Source organism: Cebus imitator, unplaced genomic scaffold (genome assembly GCF_001604975.1).
Source record: "Cebus imitator isolate Cc_AM_T3 unplaced genomic scaffold, Cebus_imitator-1.0 Scaffold620, whole genome shotgun sequence".
In the NCBI taxonomy this organism is placed as follows: domain Eukaryota; kingdom Metazoa; phylum Chordata; class Mammalia; order Primates; family Cebidae; genus Cebus; species Cebus imitator.
Genome location: NW_016107935.1, coordinates 5,387 through 23,422, shown reverse-complemented (window position 1 = coordinate 23,422; position 18,036 = coordinate 5,387). Strand labels below are relative to the sequence as shown.

The following is an 18,036-nucleotide window of genomic DNA, read 5'->3' as shown; positions in this document are numbered from 1 at the left end:
TGAAAGGATATATGACAAAGGTTATATGAATTTTTGTTGTTGTTGTTTTTGTTTTGAAACAGAGTCTCACTCTGTCACCAGGCTGCAGTGCAGTGGTGAAATCTCAGCTTACCATGACCCCCGCCTCCTGGGTTGAAGAGATTCTCCTGCCTGAGCCTCCCAAGTAGTGGGATTACAGGCACGTGCCACCACGCCCTGCTAATTTTTGTATTTTTAGTAGAGACAGGGTTTCACCATGTTGGTCAGGCTGGTCTCGAACTCCTGACTTGAGGTCTTCCATTCCCCTCGGCCTCCCCGAATTCTAGGATTACAGACAAGAGCCACCATGTCCAGCTGGTTTTATGAATCTTTAATACACTAATATGCATTATGAATATCCAGAGGAAACTACATCAGCAGTTTTTAAATTATTTGACCATGGAACTCATTTTTTGCAGTGTAAAATCTGAAAGAAGTTGGGTTGGGCAGAATATTGGGAAACACTAGTGTAAGTCTGGAAAATAAATCTACACTTTTTAGGTAGCATTGAGGTTATTGCATTTATTTTCAAACATTATCTTTTAAAGGAACCCAGAAAACTAGAATCTTTCCAATGGAGGGGATCAGAGTAATGAATTATATAATACTATATTGTAGAATACATAATTAGGAATTATGGAAAAGGCACCTTGGGGAGTAAGGTTGTCCTAACAGTTGATTTCAAGTTTGATTTAATAGTTGTTATATGGAGAAAGAACTGGATTATTTCTTTTTAGTTTAAGCCACCAGAAATAGGAGTACTATCTAAGAATTACAGGTTTTGGCTGACTATAAAGATTTTTGTGAGAGCCCTAGTCCTGGGGTTTGACAGGCACTATTCCTGCAATTTTTTGGCTAGGTTGTTTAAACTCTCAGACACTAGGTTTTCTCATCTGTAATAGGGGAAAGCTGATGGAGGTACCACAAAAAGTAAATCCTACATTACATTTGAAAAGATCCACACAATTCTTGGCACACGAGAACATCTCAATAGTGGAAATGTTCAAGCATATTCTTAATTATTTAAAAAAGAACTGAAAGCCTAGTTTGGGCGACACATCAGGGAAAGTAGCTGTGACTCAGTTCCTGTCGTTATGAGCTAAGTCACATGGGGATAAGCAGGGGAGTTAAGGCAAATATATTAAACAACAATAACACAAGGATGAATGCTTGCAAGAATCTCAGAAATTATGAGCATGAGTGCTGATTATTTTGAGGGAAATATGGAAGGCTATATGAAAGTGGTAGCATATGAAGAATGAAAACAATTTCAATGGGTGGGGTAAGGAAGGAAGCAGTGTGTTACAGAAGGGACGATTGTGAGGAGAGGCTGTAGGCAAAAAAGCATAGGAACATATCCAGAGAAGCAGCACAATTTGAAGGGACTATAAAGGCAAAACTAGAGATAAATGAGACACAATTCTAATTATTCGGGGGCTGCAGAATGGACCTTTTACTTAACTTGGGGTCAGTCTAAACATTATGAGGGAAAGAAAAGAGTGTCTTTATCTAAATTTACTTTTAAAAAAATCATGAAGTTTCAAGAGTTAGAGACCAGCCTGACCAACATGGTGAAACCCTGTCTCTACCAAAAAAAAAAAAACAAAAAAACATTAGCTGGGAGTGGTGGTGGGCACCTGCAATCCCAGCTACTTGGGAAACTGAGGCAAGAGAATTGCTTGAACCCAGGAGGCAGAAGTTGCAGTGAGCCGAGATTGTGTCATTGTACTCTAGCCTGGTCAATGAGTAAAACTTCATTTCATAACAAAACAAAACAAAAAACATGAAGTTGAAGTTGACAGTGGCAACAAAATCGGTTAGGATCTGTATGATTCCTAAAGCAGGAAAGCCAAAAAAAAAAAAAAAAANAATGCAGAAGATTGAAACTGGACTTCTTCCTTGTACCATATACAAAAACTAACTCAAGATGGACTAAAGACTTAAATAAAAAGCCCAAAGCTATAAAAACCCTGGAAGACAACCTAGGCAGTACCATGGTACCATATAGGATATACACAAGGGCAAATACTTTATGATGAAGACACTAAAAGCAATTGCAACAAAGCAAAAATTGACTAATGAGATCTGATTATACTAAAGAGCCGCTGCACAGCAAAATAAACTATGAACAGAATAAACAGACAACCCATAGAATGGAAGAAAACTTTTGCAAACTATCCACATGACAAAGGTTTAGTATCCATCATCTATAAGGAACTTAAATTTATAAGAAAAAAAAATTAAAAAGTAGGCAAAGGACATCAATAGATACTTATCAAAAGAACACATACATGCAGCCAACAATCACATGAAAAAAAAAAAAACCCTCAACATCACTGATTATTAGAGAAATGCAAATCAAAACCACAATGAGGTGTTATCTCACACCTCAGTCACAGTGGCTATTACAAAAAAGTAAAAAAACAATGGTGCTGGCAATGTTGTGGAGAAAAGGAAACACTTACACCCTGTTGGTGGGAGTGGAAATTAGTTCAACCATTATAGAAGACAGTGTGGCAATTCCTCAAAGACCTAAAGACAGAAATACCATTCAACCCACCAATCCCATTACTGTGTATACACCCGAAGGAATATAAATAGTTCTATTATAAAGACACATGCACATGAATGTTTATTGCAGCACTATTCACAACAGCAAAGACATGGAATCAACCTAAATGGTCATCAATAACAGACTAGACAAAGAATATGTTGTATGTATACCATGGACTACTCTGCAGCCATAAAAACGAATGAGATCATGCCGTTTGTGGGGACATGGATGGAACTGAAAGCCATTATCCTTAGCAAACTAATGCAGAAACAGAAAACCAAATACTGCATGTTCTCACTTATAAGTGAAAGCTAAATAATGAGAAAATTTGGAAACATAGATGGGAACAACACACACTCGGGCCTATTGGAGGTAGAGGGTGGGAAGAGGGAGAGAATCAGGAAAAATAATTGGTGCCAGGCTTAATATCTGGGTGGTGAAATAATCTGTGGGAACAAGCCTCCATCACCCATGTTTACCTGTGTAACAAATCTGCACATGTACCCTTGAACTTAAAAATCTTTTGTGTTTTTTAAATAGCACAATAAGTGAAAAGTAAAGAGAATCTCAAGAAGGATGGAAACAGTGGGAAGGGAAAGGAAGTCCTCAATGGGATCCACAATGAAGAATAGGCTCTGTTGGAGAAGATTTGACAGCAAACGAGGGAAGTGATGGTCTCAGAAGACCAAATTCCAGTTAAAGGGAGTCTTAGCAACAGCTTTCCAAAAGAAAGTCATGCCAGGAGTACTCCTCAGCAGAATAGCAAAGAGCAACTCTTACTAAACATTTATTCAAATGACGAATACATTATTGGCCATTTCTGGTTTGGGTTAAAATGAAACAAAAAAGATAGATGAACACATGAATGAATGAGTGATTTGGATTGAGCTCTAAAGAGAAATGGAAGATGTTAACAGAAGCATAAGTTTGTCAAAGCCAATTTGAGGAAAGGGAAGGCTGGATGGATAGAGATGGGAGTAGGGAACTAGCAAAGAAGACCTTACCCAAGGATGAGGGAAGGCCAGAGGAGCTAAATCAGGGCTTGGCCAAATAGGGCCTGTGGACAAACCCAGCTCTACCCACCTGTTTTTGTGCAGCCCATGAGTCAACAATAACTTTTACATTTTTAAATGGTTGAAGTGAATTCAAAGAAGGGTAATATTTCATGACATGTGAAAATGATATGAAACTCAAATTTCAATGTTCATAAATAAAGCAACAACTATTTTTGTCTTTTTTTTTTTTCCCTTTTTTATGGGGTGGGGAGAGAGGTCTGGGGGGAAGAGAAATTGTATGAAAAAAAAGAGAAACAAAAATGTAATCATGTTTAGCATTTTTTTTTTGCAGAAGGGACTGGCTTGTACTTTTTAAACATTAGCTGTATTATTCTCACTACAACCCAATGAGATAAAATTCATTGTTCCCATTTTACTGATGAGCAAACTGCAGCTTATGTTTCGGCTGGGGTCACACAGTTTGCTAAGGGCAGAGTCACCCATGGCAATCTGCCTGTCTAGATGATCCACTTTCCCCTAGGGTAAAAAGCACTGGCTCAAAGAATAGTGAAAACAAAGCATACTTAATAAAAGGGAGTTGGAGAGTGTTTTGAATGCTTTAGAGGGCAGTTTGGGAACTCAATGAGAAGAGGGGAATGGTTTAAGCAGATATATTTCTAAGAGACTTATATGAATTAATTCATTTGATCCTCACAACTCCTCCACGAGTTGGATGCTGTTATTAACAATCCAATATTGTATAAAGGATGGCCTTCTTAAAGATTACTTCCTAGGAAAAAGACTGTGTGGGTACTCTCAAACTTTGGGTCTTCTGGTGGGTGACACCACCGGGTTTCCAAAGGCTCATCCAGCCAAGTGAAGTATCTAGGACCTTGTGTTCAGAGCGTTAAGGGATGGATTCTATGGGCTGGGCTTTTACCCTGGTGTCCTGCATTCTTGCTCCAAGACTTTTCTCTCACCACTCTCATTTCCCCAAATGTGGCTTTCTGACACCTTCTAGCTATTAGTTCTTGGGCTCCTCCTTGGTGACTTCCTCTTAAGATACTTTCTGAGTTACAGCAAATCAGCATTTGAAGAAACACAGCAGATAAGTTTAAAATCCAAGTGCGAAGGGAGGTAGAGGCTCCAAACAATCCTGTAGAAGCACAGAGGCAGATGACAGCCTTTCGTCACCGCTGTAGATTTCGGAGAGTGCTGTATAGCTCTCCTCTTATCCTGGTGTTTGCCACTTTAAACAGTCACTTTCCCACTTGGAGCTTACTTGTGCCTTTGCTGACAAAACAGGAAGTGATTTGAATACAGTCTGTTTTTATGACTTTTGAACATCAGGAGTTTGGAAACAAGTTTTAACAGTGTATTTACTGCCTTGCTTTAGTACTTCTATTTCTTAGAAAACAATCGTGTAGGGGTTAAAATATCAGTGCAAAGTCCTGTACAAATACTGACTCAGTAATGAGCTCTGCAAGACAGCCTTTGTTGCATGTTAAATTCAAAACAAGCTTAGCATTTTTTTTTTTTTTTGTGGATAGAAACTGGTGGGGGTGGGGAAAGAAAGAGGGAACCAGGAAGAGAAGGAGGGGAAGTTAAACCTTGCTTCCCACTCTGTCTTTTTCAGAAAACCAAATATGGCATCTTCCATGAGGAGCTTGTTTTCTGACCACGGGAGATATGTTGAATCTTTTCGGAGGTTTCTCAACCATTCCACGGAACACCAGTGCATGCTGGAATTCATGGACAAGACGCTGCCAGGCATAATAGCAAGGTAACAAAAGGGACATTGTTGTCAAAGGGACAAGCCTCAGACTCGCTGTGCGTCAGTGATAGATGGGTCTTGCTCAGCCTCACAGGCTGGGCACGGGGATAAGGGAGAGTTACTGATAGCAGCTCCTCCTCGTCCCCTCCAGGCTGCCCTGCCCTCCCTTTCTCCTGCAGTGCTTTGGTTCCACGTTTGCTTTAAATACTCAAAGGCTCGGATTTGTGCTGTATTTCCAGCTGCAGAGATAAGCGTTAACCATTTGAAGGCACAAATCCATGTTCATTTGGGAAAAGATAAGATGCCAATCTTTGAACTCAGATTTTTCATCCCTCCTCCAAATTTTACGTCCCAAAAAAGTCCCAGAGGGAGTCTGGTTTTCATTAGAATCAAATATAAATAATTGCCAAATACGATTTGCCCCTTTCGATTGAACGCCTCAGTTCTCATAATATCCATTTAAATTCATTTTCCTTACCCATTGTTATAATTCTCTCTTCCCCAAAATTGTCTTTTTCTTTAACTTAATATTAGCAACGTGTTCCTTAAAAAAAGAACATTTTTCCATTATCAGTGAAACTCACTGGTTCCTATCCTTCTTACAGACTTCTTTTTTTTGAATGATTAATGTGTTCAATTTGTGCCAGAGCTGATAAGCATTATGTGAGTAACAGATTCCACATGCTAAAGATAATCAAATCACCTATCTGGGGGTGATTTGCTGTAACTCACTCTGCTTCAGGAAATAACAATGGGAAACTGGGAAGAAATGACTATGGATCCAATTTGCAAACAGCAAAAGAAACTGGTATTTTATCTTTTGCTGAATTTCTCTATTGTAGGCCTGAAATTCTTTCACCAGGGCAGTACCTCTGTCTGACCAGAGAAGGCATTTGTTAGATGTATATAAAATTTTATTTCTCTTTCTATTTAATATGATTCAGATTTTAAATGTTAGCTTCCAAAAAATAGAATATTATATATTAAAAATGAATATGTAATAGGATAAGGATACAAACATCAAAGCAAATAGCAAATACAGATAACTTCTTATCTAGGAACTAATTATAGTTAACCTCTTTGGGTTTCTTGATTCATATCTGAAGTTAGAGGTAATGAGTTAATTTCTCAATTCTTTTCCATTACTAAAAGTATTTGCTTAAGTCTGTAGCTTACCAGATCCTTGGTTTTCTTCAGCCATACACAATTTGATTTGAAGAGGTACCGCAGATGGATATAATATAATAAATGATGAATGACCCCTTCCTTATCTTCAAAGTTTAAATGTAACTGGAAATATTATAAAATCTGTGAAAGACTGAAAAATTCTTAAGGGCATGCTGTTTGTCTTATAACAGTAGTATATAGTTAGGAATGATCTGACTCAGTGTCATTTATTTACTAAGTAATTTTTTCCTGAAGATAGTGTTTGAAATAGACATAGCTGAAGGAGCTTTAAAATTGTTGCTTACAGTTGTCTATAAGTTACGAAATACCAAGAAGTGATTAAGATCTGCTTTGTGTATGTAAGGGCAAGGTTTGTTGAGTTGGTGGGTCACTGTGCTAATTGAGTGTGGACTGAGCCTATTTAATTTTTATTAAAACAAGACATGCTCATATTTGAAATATCAAATGGTTCTAAATACCAACAAATGGTTCTAAAGTGGGTGGGGCCTATAACAAACCCCACCCACTCCATTCTTGATTCCCACTCTCCAGAAACAACCATTTTCAGGACTTTGAAATCTTTTTATTATTTATGGAATTTTCTTTTATAATTTAAAATAGCATGCTATTGTTCTATTTCTTCATTTTGCTGTATTAAAATAACTAAGTAAACATGCACATTTCCCACCCTATCATGTCACTATACTTTGTCAAAATTTTGGTTACATAATTTGAGTGTTTCATGTCATTTTGCCTATGTACACATATTATTAATAATTCAGCAATATATTAGACTATGATTACATTTCCTTTTATGTACAACTTTTTGTTTTCCCTAGAGTTTACCATTGCCTTGATTTTAGTTTATTTTCTTAGTTCTCTATGTGCCTAATACTATTTTGATCCCCAGGCAGATATATTAATCTCCTCTCAATATATGCAAGGAATCTGTTTGTTTTACCCCAAGGGAACAACTTTTCTGGAGCCGAGCCCTCTGTTCCTTTTCTCAGTTTAGGAAGATCTGCTTTGGTCTGTTATACAACTATTGAGGAAGGAGTTTATTTCACTTTCTTTCTTTCTCCAATATTTGATTTCCTGATTCTGTATCTCATATCTTTCTTTTCTGTTTCTTCAGTCCTTTGTTTCCTGAACTAATTTTTAAGAGCTTTAATACTGAATGAGAGGTAAACTTTTTGAGACTTTGTATATTTAAAAATCCCTTTGTTCTACGCTCATTGTTAGACAACTTGATGGTTATAGAACTCTATACTGAAAGTGATTTTGTATCATAGATCTAAAGGTACTTTTCCATTGTCTTTTAAATACCAGAACTGCTCTTAACCAGTCAAATACTGACCAGGTATGTTGGCTCACACCTGTAATCCCAGAACTTTGGGAAGCTCAGGCTGGAGCATTACTTGAGCCTAGGGGTTTGAGACAAGCCTGGGCAACATAGCAGGATTCCATCTCTACAAAATATAAAACAATTAGCTTAGCAAGGTGGCATGCACCTATAGTACCAGCTACACCAGAGGCTGAAGAAGGAAGATCATTTAAGTCCCGGAGATCAAGGCTTCAGTGAGCCATGACTGGGACACTGTACTCAGCCCGGATGACAGAGTGAGACAGGGTCTTTTTTCTCAAAAAAGAGAAAAAAGGAAATCACATGCTACTCAAAATTCTCATCTTTGACATGTGGAATAACCTTTACATTGCTATATGTTGTTGTTTTGTTTTCTCTACTTTGAAGTTTTTAGACTCTTCTTATCTCTACTATTCTGATATTTTAAAATAGTGAGTTGTGAAATGATTTCTTTTCACCCATTTTGTCGGTACTCTCCTCGGCTATTTCAATTGATATTCAGATCCTTCAGTTACAAGGAACCATGGTAATCATTCCTCTCCTCTGTTTTATTTTTCTGGAACTTCTATTCATCAGATACCTCCTGGATTGATTACCTAATTTTCTTGCATTTCCAGTTTTCTATAACTTTCTCTTTCAACCCATCTATTAATTTTTTACTATTATATTTTTAATTTCCAATAATGTTTTTATAGCATTCTTTTCATCATTCCCAGATGTAATACCTTCTTCTATTTATTACAAAATGTACTTCTGCTCTCTCTGCCTCTTTCAGTCTCCGTTTCCTTATGTTAGGCAGCTCCCCAGCCACCTGATGAGCCTTGGATTTCTATTCAATCAAATAATGAGGCACTAAAAAGTAGTCAGATTCTTTCTGTATAAGTCAGGGCAGGGTCTGTTGAGTGAATAGCTCACTGAATAATTGAGTGTGGACTCAGCTCTTTCCTGGGAAATCCTCAGATGTAAAATCATGTTAACTTTATCACTGAGATGATTTGTTTCCCTATAGAGGAATTCTTCAATCCCCTATTTGGGGATAGATGGTGGCGCAGAGGCTGGGGGCAGGAAAAGTTATAGCATATAGCTATAAATTGTAAAGTTGGTTATTGTTGTTACACATGAAACATTTAAGTCCTTGACTTGAAAGTAGTAAGTTTTCAGTAATTATTTGATGTCATTATAGTATGTGAAATGGGATGAATAATAGTATCTAACTCAGAGGAGTTTTGATTCAAAGAGTTAATTCACAGAAATCACTTACTTATGTGTGCCTAGAATTATAATAATTGCTAATACATGTGGAGTGCTTGTCATGTGCAAATACATTTGTAAGAGACTTACATGAATTAAATCATTGAATTCTCACAGCTTCTCCATGAGTTAGAAACAGTTATTAATAATCCTACAAGAGGCCAGGGTCAGTGGCTCACACCTGTGATCCCAGCACTTTGGGGGGCCAAGGTGGGCGGATCACGAGGTCAGGAGACAGATACCATGCTGGCCAACATGGTGAAACCCCTCCTCTACTAAAAATACAAAAAATTACCTGGACCCAATGGCGCCTGCCTGTAATTCCAGCTACTCAGGAGGCTGAGGCCGGAGAATCACTTGTACCCAGGAGGCAGAGGGTGCAGTGAGCTGAGATTGCACCACTGCACTTCAGCCTTGTGACAGAGCAAGATTCCATCTCAAATAATAATAATAATCATCATCGTCATCCTACAAGATTGGTGGTATTATTAACTTATTTCACAGAGATGTAAAATAACTTGCTCAAGGTAACGTATCAGTAACCGGGGATTTCAACTTGGGTGCTCTGCTTCATAGCTTCCCTGTGGTGTCATAGATGCAAACATTTTAAAGAATGAACAAAAGGTTTAGATAGAAATTGGTGTGTTAGGACTCAGGATTATGAGTTGGAAGATAACTAGAACTGAAGAAGGCAACTAATTTATAGGTGTTCTTGACCACAGACTTTGCAAAATTCCTTCAGAACCTTATTCCAACCTTTATCCCTATTCTGTGACTGTGCAGCCTCTTGCACTGTAGACAAAACGTAGATTTCTTTACCATCCCACAGTCCAAAGAAACAAACAGCATCCTTTCCCCTTCATGGTTCCCCTATAGCTGTCATCTCTTTTTCTTCTCTTTTTCATCCGTTTCAACAGACTCTAAATCTGCCTCCTCATTTTCAAGCTCACTTTTAATCCCATTGCCATCTGACTTCAGTCCTCATGCTTTTTTCAAAACTGCTATTTTTAAAGACACTCATACTACCAAATTCGATGGAGATTTTTCCTTTTCTAAGCAGTATACTCTGCTGCTTTTGCCATGACAAAGGGCTTCCTCTGCCTCCAATTATCCCAGTACCTCTCTGTTCTTTATTTCTTTTCTTCTCTGGCTTTTTGTATTCTTCACAATCCAGTGGTCTTTAGAAGTTGGTATTGCATCACCATCCACAACTACTTTAACTTTGCAGTATCTTTGGATGACGGAATCTGCTCTTCTAGCATTGACCATTATTTTATGATGATAATTCTCCAGAATACATCGTTGACCCTGATTTCTCTCCTCCCAGCTTAAATCTTGCAAATCCAAACATCTGCATAATTCATATTTATTTTTTTTAAAGCCCTGAGACAACATAAACTTACTGCCAAACTACATTCTTCAGCTTCCTTTTTGGCATCGCCCTTTGCCCAGTCATCCAAGCCTGAAACAGGGAAGTCACTGCACACTAGTATTTTTTTCTGACCTCTTCACATCAATCTAACAGCAAGTCCTGCTGGCTTATTTCCCAATATGTCTACTCCACTCTGTTTCTAGTACCTGAGCCACAATTCAGGGCTTTATTATCACACATTTCATTTTGAGAGCAAAATGATAACACTTTTTAAATTCCTAAGACAGAATACACATAATACATGTTTAATAAACATTTGTTCATTAAAAGGAAGGTTAAAAAATAAAAGGACAAAAGAAGGTAGACATCATAGAGACAGTGGGAACCACCCGAGCCTTTCCTTTATCTACGATGAGTGGCTTATTATATGACCAGACTCAAAACTCCACATTTTCTATCCTTGTTCTCCAAACAAATGGCATTTTCCACCCTGAGATATTCATACTGCCATTTCCAAGTCTCCTAGTTCAAGATTGTTGATGAATAAAATCTATATTTTGAAATATACTCTAAAGATTGCAATATAATTGCTGATATGATTGGGACCTTTCACGTTGGCCTAGTTTTCATTCATTGTATTTTTAGTCTGTCTGTTCTCTGCAACTAGACTAGATAATCAGATTTCACAAAGCACCTAACACATTTTTCTAAAACTACATAATTTTTTTCTTTCAGGATCGGAGACACAAAATCAGAAATTAAGGTTCTAAGCATAGGCGGAGGTGCAGGTATGAATAATATGTTTTTAAAGTTTGTATTTCACTTCAAACGTCATGCTGTGTGATGGCAATAGTGTTCATTTTTTTAGGAAAGCTTTTTTTTTTTTTTGCTTTTGGAAGAGATCAGCTTATTAAAACTAGAAATATTACTTCAGCTAAGATTAATGCCCTCATAGATTTAGAAGGTTTAGGACATTCACCTTCATTACTATCTCTATTGTGAATAAAGGATGTGACTTATTCTTTTGATAAATGAAAAATCAAATAGGATAACTTTAAGGATAACTCTTACTCAAAATGATTTAAATATTCACAGAAAAGGAAAATCCCATAAGAAGTTCCTTAAGCTTGTGTCACTTTAAAGCCTTGTTCATGGATTGATTACTGGTTTCAAATTGTTTTTGATCCATGTGAAATTAGAAATGTGCACTGGAATATAAACTGATGCCCAGCTTTTTTCATTGAGAAATTCTCACCATGGGGGAAAAATATGCTCAATGACATAGTTAATTTACATTCCTGTGTCCCCATTCTTTGAGTGGCACGGGCCTAAACTGTTCCCTTCATCTTACTCAGTTCCAAAACAGGCTGAGAATTACCTCTAGCATTCAGAACACTCCTAAGCACCCTTTTATAGGGTGCTTAGTTATCTTTGTCTTAATACGAATCACAATTGAACTCATTGATGGGGCACTAGAATACTTAAGAGATTCAAGGGATTACCACTTAGCATTAAGTTATAAGTGACAAAGTGTCCACTTGATACCAAGTTATAGCCATTACTGAACTATCACTCAGACAAAAGAAAAGAGACTAATAAAACACCCTTTTATGATCTCATTACTTTTAGGTCCAGCACTTTTATTCTAGGGGAAAATTAAAAGTCTGGAAAAGTAGATGGACACAGGTAACTCTGCCTCCAATGAACTGTATCATCTTGGCTGAAGCATCAGTAAAATGGAAACAATGAATTTTATCTCATAAGGTTGTAGTGAGAGTGATGTAGGTAACATTTACAAAGTGCCTAGGACATTCTTATTACTCCTGGAGGGTGAAGGCTATTCCCTTCTGCAAAAGTGAAATAGAAAGTTTCATATCAAGACTTTTCCTCATATCAACTCCTGAACAGTGTTTGCTTTAAGTTGCTAGTCATTTGGAAGTTTGGGTTAATGCATTAATATACAAAATATGTAGACATATTATTTATATATTTATCCTTAGTTATGTTTTTTTGTCTGAGTGATAATTCAGTAATGGATGCAACCTGGTATCAATTGGACACTACTGTCATATGTAATTACCACTTAATGCCAAGTGGTAATCCCTTGAATCTCTTAAGTGTTAAGTGTTCTAGTGCCCCATGAATGAGTTGAGTTGTGGCTCATATTAAGACAAAGTTAACTAAGAGCCCTTTAATGAAATGAGATCACTGAGTTTTGTTTTGCTTTGTTTTGTTTTGAGACAGAGTCTTGCTCTGTCACCCAGGCTAAAGTGCAGTGGAACAATCTTGGCTCACTGCAACCTCCGCCTGAGTTCAAGCAATTCTCCCTGTCTCAGCCTCCTGAGTAGCTGCAATTACAGGTGCCCGCCACTACACCTGGCTAATTTGAGTATTTTTTGGTAGAGATGAGGTTTCACCATGTTGGCCAGGCTGATCTCAAACTCCTGACCTCAGGTGATTAGGCCTCCCAAAGTGCTGGGATTACAGGCACAAACCACCATGTCCGGCCAAGATTAATGATTTTTAATGTCATTATTTGTTCATTTTTCAGTAGATACACCATCATATAGTGTAATAAGAACTAATCCTTAAAATTATTTTATTTTACTGTCATATTTCACCAAGAAAATAGAAATCAACAAATACAGATAATGAAGGGGATTGTCATGAACAATATCACAGAGAGTGTTTAAGCTAAAATACTTTATTATTGCTTATGGATACTTTAAGTCCCCCAAATTATAATAGTGATGAATTGCCCAAAGAACGCCTTATTAATTGACTTAACCAAGACAGTTGTTTCCTGTGTGTTTTGCATATGAGTTTCAGGCAACCAACGGGCAATAAGACTATCATTTGATAGTGTCACTTGTGCTTGGACAAGAAGAGAAGCCCTACAAGAAAACGTAATTAAAAACAATCTCTATCATGGCCAAGTTAATTGACCGTTTAATATAAAGTTAATTGAATTTCTAATGCAAATTTATCCAGATGCTTATAAGCTATCTAGAGAAAGGAACATTTGGCCTGCACAGTGATTCCTTACATAAAGGTGCACATAGAAGCTAATACAGAGAACTTAATAAAATAAAGGGAGCAACTCTTGGAGTTCTTCTGACAGAACCCTAACATTGTAGCAATAACAAGCTCTGCCTTGGGGAGAATGTGGGTGCCCTTTAAGGTCACTTTCCATAAGAAATCAATCAGAAATGTAAGGAAAAACTCCAAGAAAAATTCAAGCTATGTATACTCAGCTTTCACTACCCGAGTAAGTTATATGAAATCAAAAGCAATGCATTTAAAATCCCTAGATCTAGGTGTCCATTGCTTGAAAAAGCAGTGTTTTGAGGTGAGAAGACATGCTACTTCAGTTAGTTTGAGTGCTCATGTAGCAACTGGGAGATGGTTTTCTAATCACCTATTATGGCCTGACTGCAAGCATTATGCAGAACAATACATTACTCTACAGCAAGGAACTTTCTATTCTTGTTTTAGAGAAATGGTGTCCCCACATATTCTATAATCTACAGGGTGCCTGAGAGCTTTATATCATCCCATGGCTTGAGTATCCTTCCAAATCAGCTATTAACTCCAGTCCCTAGCAAATGAGGCCATTGATCTTGTTCAGTCCCTTGGTCTCATTTCCTGTAATGCATCTCATAGGGTCCCGTTTCTGTCTTAGTTTACAGGTTTTACTACCTCGACTTTCTTTTCTTGGTTGCACAGGTAGACACAAGCATGGCTTTGATGCGAATGTTCTCTCAGCCTTCATAATGGTGCTACTACTTCTCCCACCATGCTTCAAAAACATACAAAAGCAAACCAGCTAAAACCCTTCCTAGATGAAACTGCTACTTTTATATCACTTAATTCTCATGTTTTTTGGGGGGTGGGGGTTATATGATTTTTTTTTTTCCAGAAACATAAGCAGGGAGGAGGTGCACATTGGCCCTATCGATTAACCTCTCCTCTTGAGTCTGGTGTTTGTGCGTAAAGAGTTTTCATAGTTTAAGAAATAATGTAAGGTTTTTGCAGAAGGTGCTTGGCACTTCAGTTTGGAAGTCAAGCAATTATTAGGGGTCTGAGCAATTCAAAAGAAAGGAAACAAATGGCAAATTCTTTAAGTCATCTACCATATCAATAGAGTATAACTGGTAAATAACACTGTTATCCATAGATTATACATTCTAATATTAGGAAAATGAAATAAATATTATATGAATCCAATAGGAAGAAAGGAAAACAAGCCATGAACAGAAAAACAGACTACATAGCTTTTACAGAGACCAAACTGGGAAGTATAAAGTTATGCATGTATGTTCGTGTATATGAGTTTGTGTGCTTTAATGAGGCAAAATGAATGGCCAGAAATGCTTTATTCAGGGTCTTGAAGTATTCATGTTGTTAATTTCTGCAATTGTGTTTAGGTTTTGAGAGTAATGCATATATTCTGAATCTCATAGAATATGCTTTTGGGTCCATCAGCATTAATGAAATGAAACTTCCTTAAATGAAACCACTTGATGGGGCTTCATTATTATTCAACTTCTAATGAGTGTTGTCTTCATGCTAGATGGTACATGGGAAAAAAGAAACCCATATTCTTTTTGGTATTAATTTACAGTGCATATACTTATTACTGAAAAAAATGTTCCAGAAAGCAGTCATGGGCAATGTGTTCTCTTTGCTCCGGGCTCTGCTTACAGAATAATCATTTTATCTGTCCTGCTGTTTGGTTCTTATGTTCAAATGCCAGAAAGTTTTTTAAGAGTTAGACAGAACTATAACTCGAATAATCACATTTAATCCACTTCCTACTTCTATTTTCATTAACCTTTGTATACTAACTTAACCACTATACCATTGCTACAACAATAATTGTATATATGTTTATAGATAATTTTTTAATTCACTCAAGCAACTCACATATGAAATATGGGTGTTATCAACCCTCATAATATTTTTTTGTAATAGTTTTTCTGACATATGTTGAGAGCAGTTTGATGGTTCTTTTGTTCTGCAACATATAGATGCCAGCATTTCTAGAGAGGTTAAAAACTAGAAGAAAATTTAGAGACCATCAACACTCTCACTTCACAAACAGGAAACCTGGGGACCATCATGGCAGAACAAAACCTAAGTCTCTTGATTTTAGCAGTCCAACAAATTGTACTAAACAGATTTAATAGTTTATTCTTAACTTGGTAAAGGAAAAAGTGTCTGAGACAGCTCTCAATCAATTTAGAGGTTTATTTTGCCAAGGTTTAGGATGCAACTGAGAAGAAGAGACACAGGTTGCAGTAGCATCTGTGATCTGTGCTTTTTCCAAAGAGGTGTTTGAGGACTTCAATATTTTAAGAGGGAAGAGCAGCAGGAGGAGAAGGAGGAAAGAATAAAATAAGGAGGGCAGGTGGTGAGGTAAGTGGTCACTTTCTTATGAGGCTTTGATTAGCACTTACTGAATCCATATGTTATATGTAAAAGGCGGGGGGCCCCTTGGAGAACGACGTTCTATCATTGCACCTATCTGTTTAGGTACAAAAGGGAAGGCAGTTTTTGCATGACCCAGTTCTCAATTGTAACTTTTCCTTTTGACATAGTGAGATTGAGGTCAAGATTTTATTTTCCTTTCACAGGAGAGATTAGGTACTTAGCAATGACGAGCTATTTTAAAATCTAACCTCAACATATTGTTAATCTTGTCTCCTTTCATAAATGACATGTTAAGGTAACACAGAAGCTTAATACTTTAAGCTGATTGGACAGTAGTAGAATGAATATAATTCAAGTAGGAACCGGAAGATCCAGTGTGTCAGGTTTAGAAACTAGGAGGTGGCAGGAAGCAAGTGTTAACGTTTACAAATGATCCATAGTAAGCCAACAGTACAGATCAACAGATATAAAATGCTTGAAAAAATACAGAGAATTGAGATTTTGTTTTTGCCGGGAAAAAAGAATTTGGCTGTGCTTATTGCCATTTTCATATCTTTTCTGATGGGCAAACAAACAATAGAATATTTGCCTTCAAAGGCCAATGGTTGAAAGCTTCAGAAAGTGATTTCTTGGCTCAGTATAAAAGCATGTTAATGATCAAACCTGTCCATAAGTAGAAAGCAACTTTCATTCCGTGGCAGGTAAGGAGTTATCTGTTGTTCTAGTCGTGTCGGCATAGGTTGGAGACATACTTTACAGATAGGTTATGGAAGGGACTCAGGCACTGATTTCTTGTGTCTTTGAGCCATTAAACATGCATTTAGTCTTGAAATCTTGTTTTATAAATCACCTTCTAGAAAGGTGGTAGGAATTCTTTTCAGAGTGGTGTGGCTATTACCATGTTTGTTGTATTGAGAAAGTGAAATTCTAATGGGGTTTCTAGACCTGCAGGTAATTTTTGGAATGGGTTTTAATTGCTTATAACTAATGAGTAAAAACTAGTGTGCTTACATGCAGTATAATAGCAGTTACTCCTTTATCAGAAGGATATAGATTATACACTAATCTACAGGATTTAGAACTACTTTAGATAAACACAGTATTGTTTGGGGCATCATTTTATTAAAGGCATTTATAAATATATGATTAAAGCATAAACTATTCTTTGTACATAACTTTACCAAAATAATTTACCCCATTATATTGTGTTGTATTTAAATCTTTCAGTGAACATAGAGGTATCATTAAAGACAGATACATTACAGATTTGAGAGAATGGAACATAGTGTTAGAACACTGGAGTCATTGTCATTAAAAGCAGAGTAAACAAGGCTGTTTTGGCTAATTCAATAAGGTTTGAAACAGCAAAACAAGGAATAATAAACAGAGTGAAGACAAAGCTATCATTGCAAATTAAATGACTGTGTACTTAAAAAAGCAAATAAACTTAGTTGTAAAGACTTAGAATTAATAACAACGCAGCAATGGACTTGTACAGGTAAAATAGATAAAAAGCAATGTAGTAGGTCCTCATTCTGTTTTGTTGTTGTCAACGTTAGTTTTCCATTTCCAGTTTTGATTATTTACAATCTACATAAAAGTCCATGGCATATGTTTATCTGTAATTTTGCTGAAGGACAAATTTGTGTCTTGCCAGTTTTTGTGCCATTTTTTGGTCTGTAGTCTCTTAATTAGTCCATAAGTTTCCTCTGGACAGTCACACTGAATAAAACTTTGCAATTTAATATACACTGTCATGCAACTCGGGTGTAGGCAACCTGTTGTTATCTTCATTTTATAGATGGTGAACCTAGTAATATATGACTGAAGGGGAATGAGACATGACAGGGGTTCAGATAAATTGCCTGGGTCTCCTTCAGCTGAATCTCTATTAAGAATAACAATCTGAGAAAAATGATAAAAATTTTTTTGTTAATTAGCTATATTATTCAAAATGTTAAAAATGTATTTAAAAGAAAAATTCAAGTTTTTACTAAGAATAATTCAAAAAGATGTAAAAAGCCAGTAACATATAATACTGATGAGGTTACAATGATATGGAAGCTTTGATGTGCAAAAGGTAAGGATATGAAATTAAAGTTTCCCTGA

General features: G+C 36.7%; 1 protein-coding gene across 2 annotated transcripts; it reads left to right on the top strand.

The window, feature by feature from the left end:
• Positions 1–4,703: 4,703 nt before the first annotated feature.
• Positions 4,704–12,457, top strand: LOC108295115 (histamine N-methyltransferase-like). 2 transcript variants are annotated; one of them, XM_017517164.2, is made up of 3 exons: positions 4,704–4,942; positions 5,204–5,350; positions 11,230–12,456. In XM_017517164.2, the coding sequence occupies exons 2-3, from the start codon at positions 5,214–5,216 to the stop codon at positions 11,336–11,338; spliced, it is 246 nt and encodes an 81-aa protein (XP_017372653.1). In that variant the 5' UTR covers positions 4,704–4,942; positions 5,204–5,213; the 3' UTR covers positions 11,339–12,456. The 2 variants fall into 2 exon arrangements, with proteins under 2 accessions (XP_017372653.1, XP_037590388.1); XM_037734460.1 differs by lacking the exon at positions 4,704–4,942 and adding an exon at positions 4,959–5,037 and having other exon boundaries at positions 11,230–12,457.
• The last annotated feature ends 5,579 nt before the right edge of the window (positions 12,458–18,036 follow it).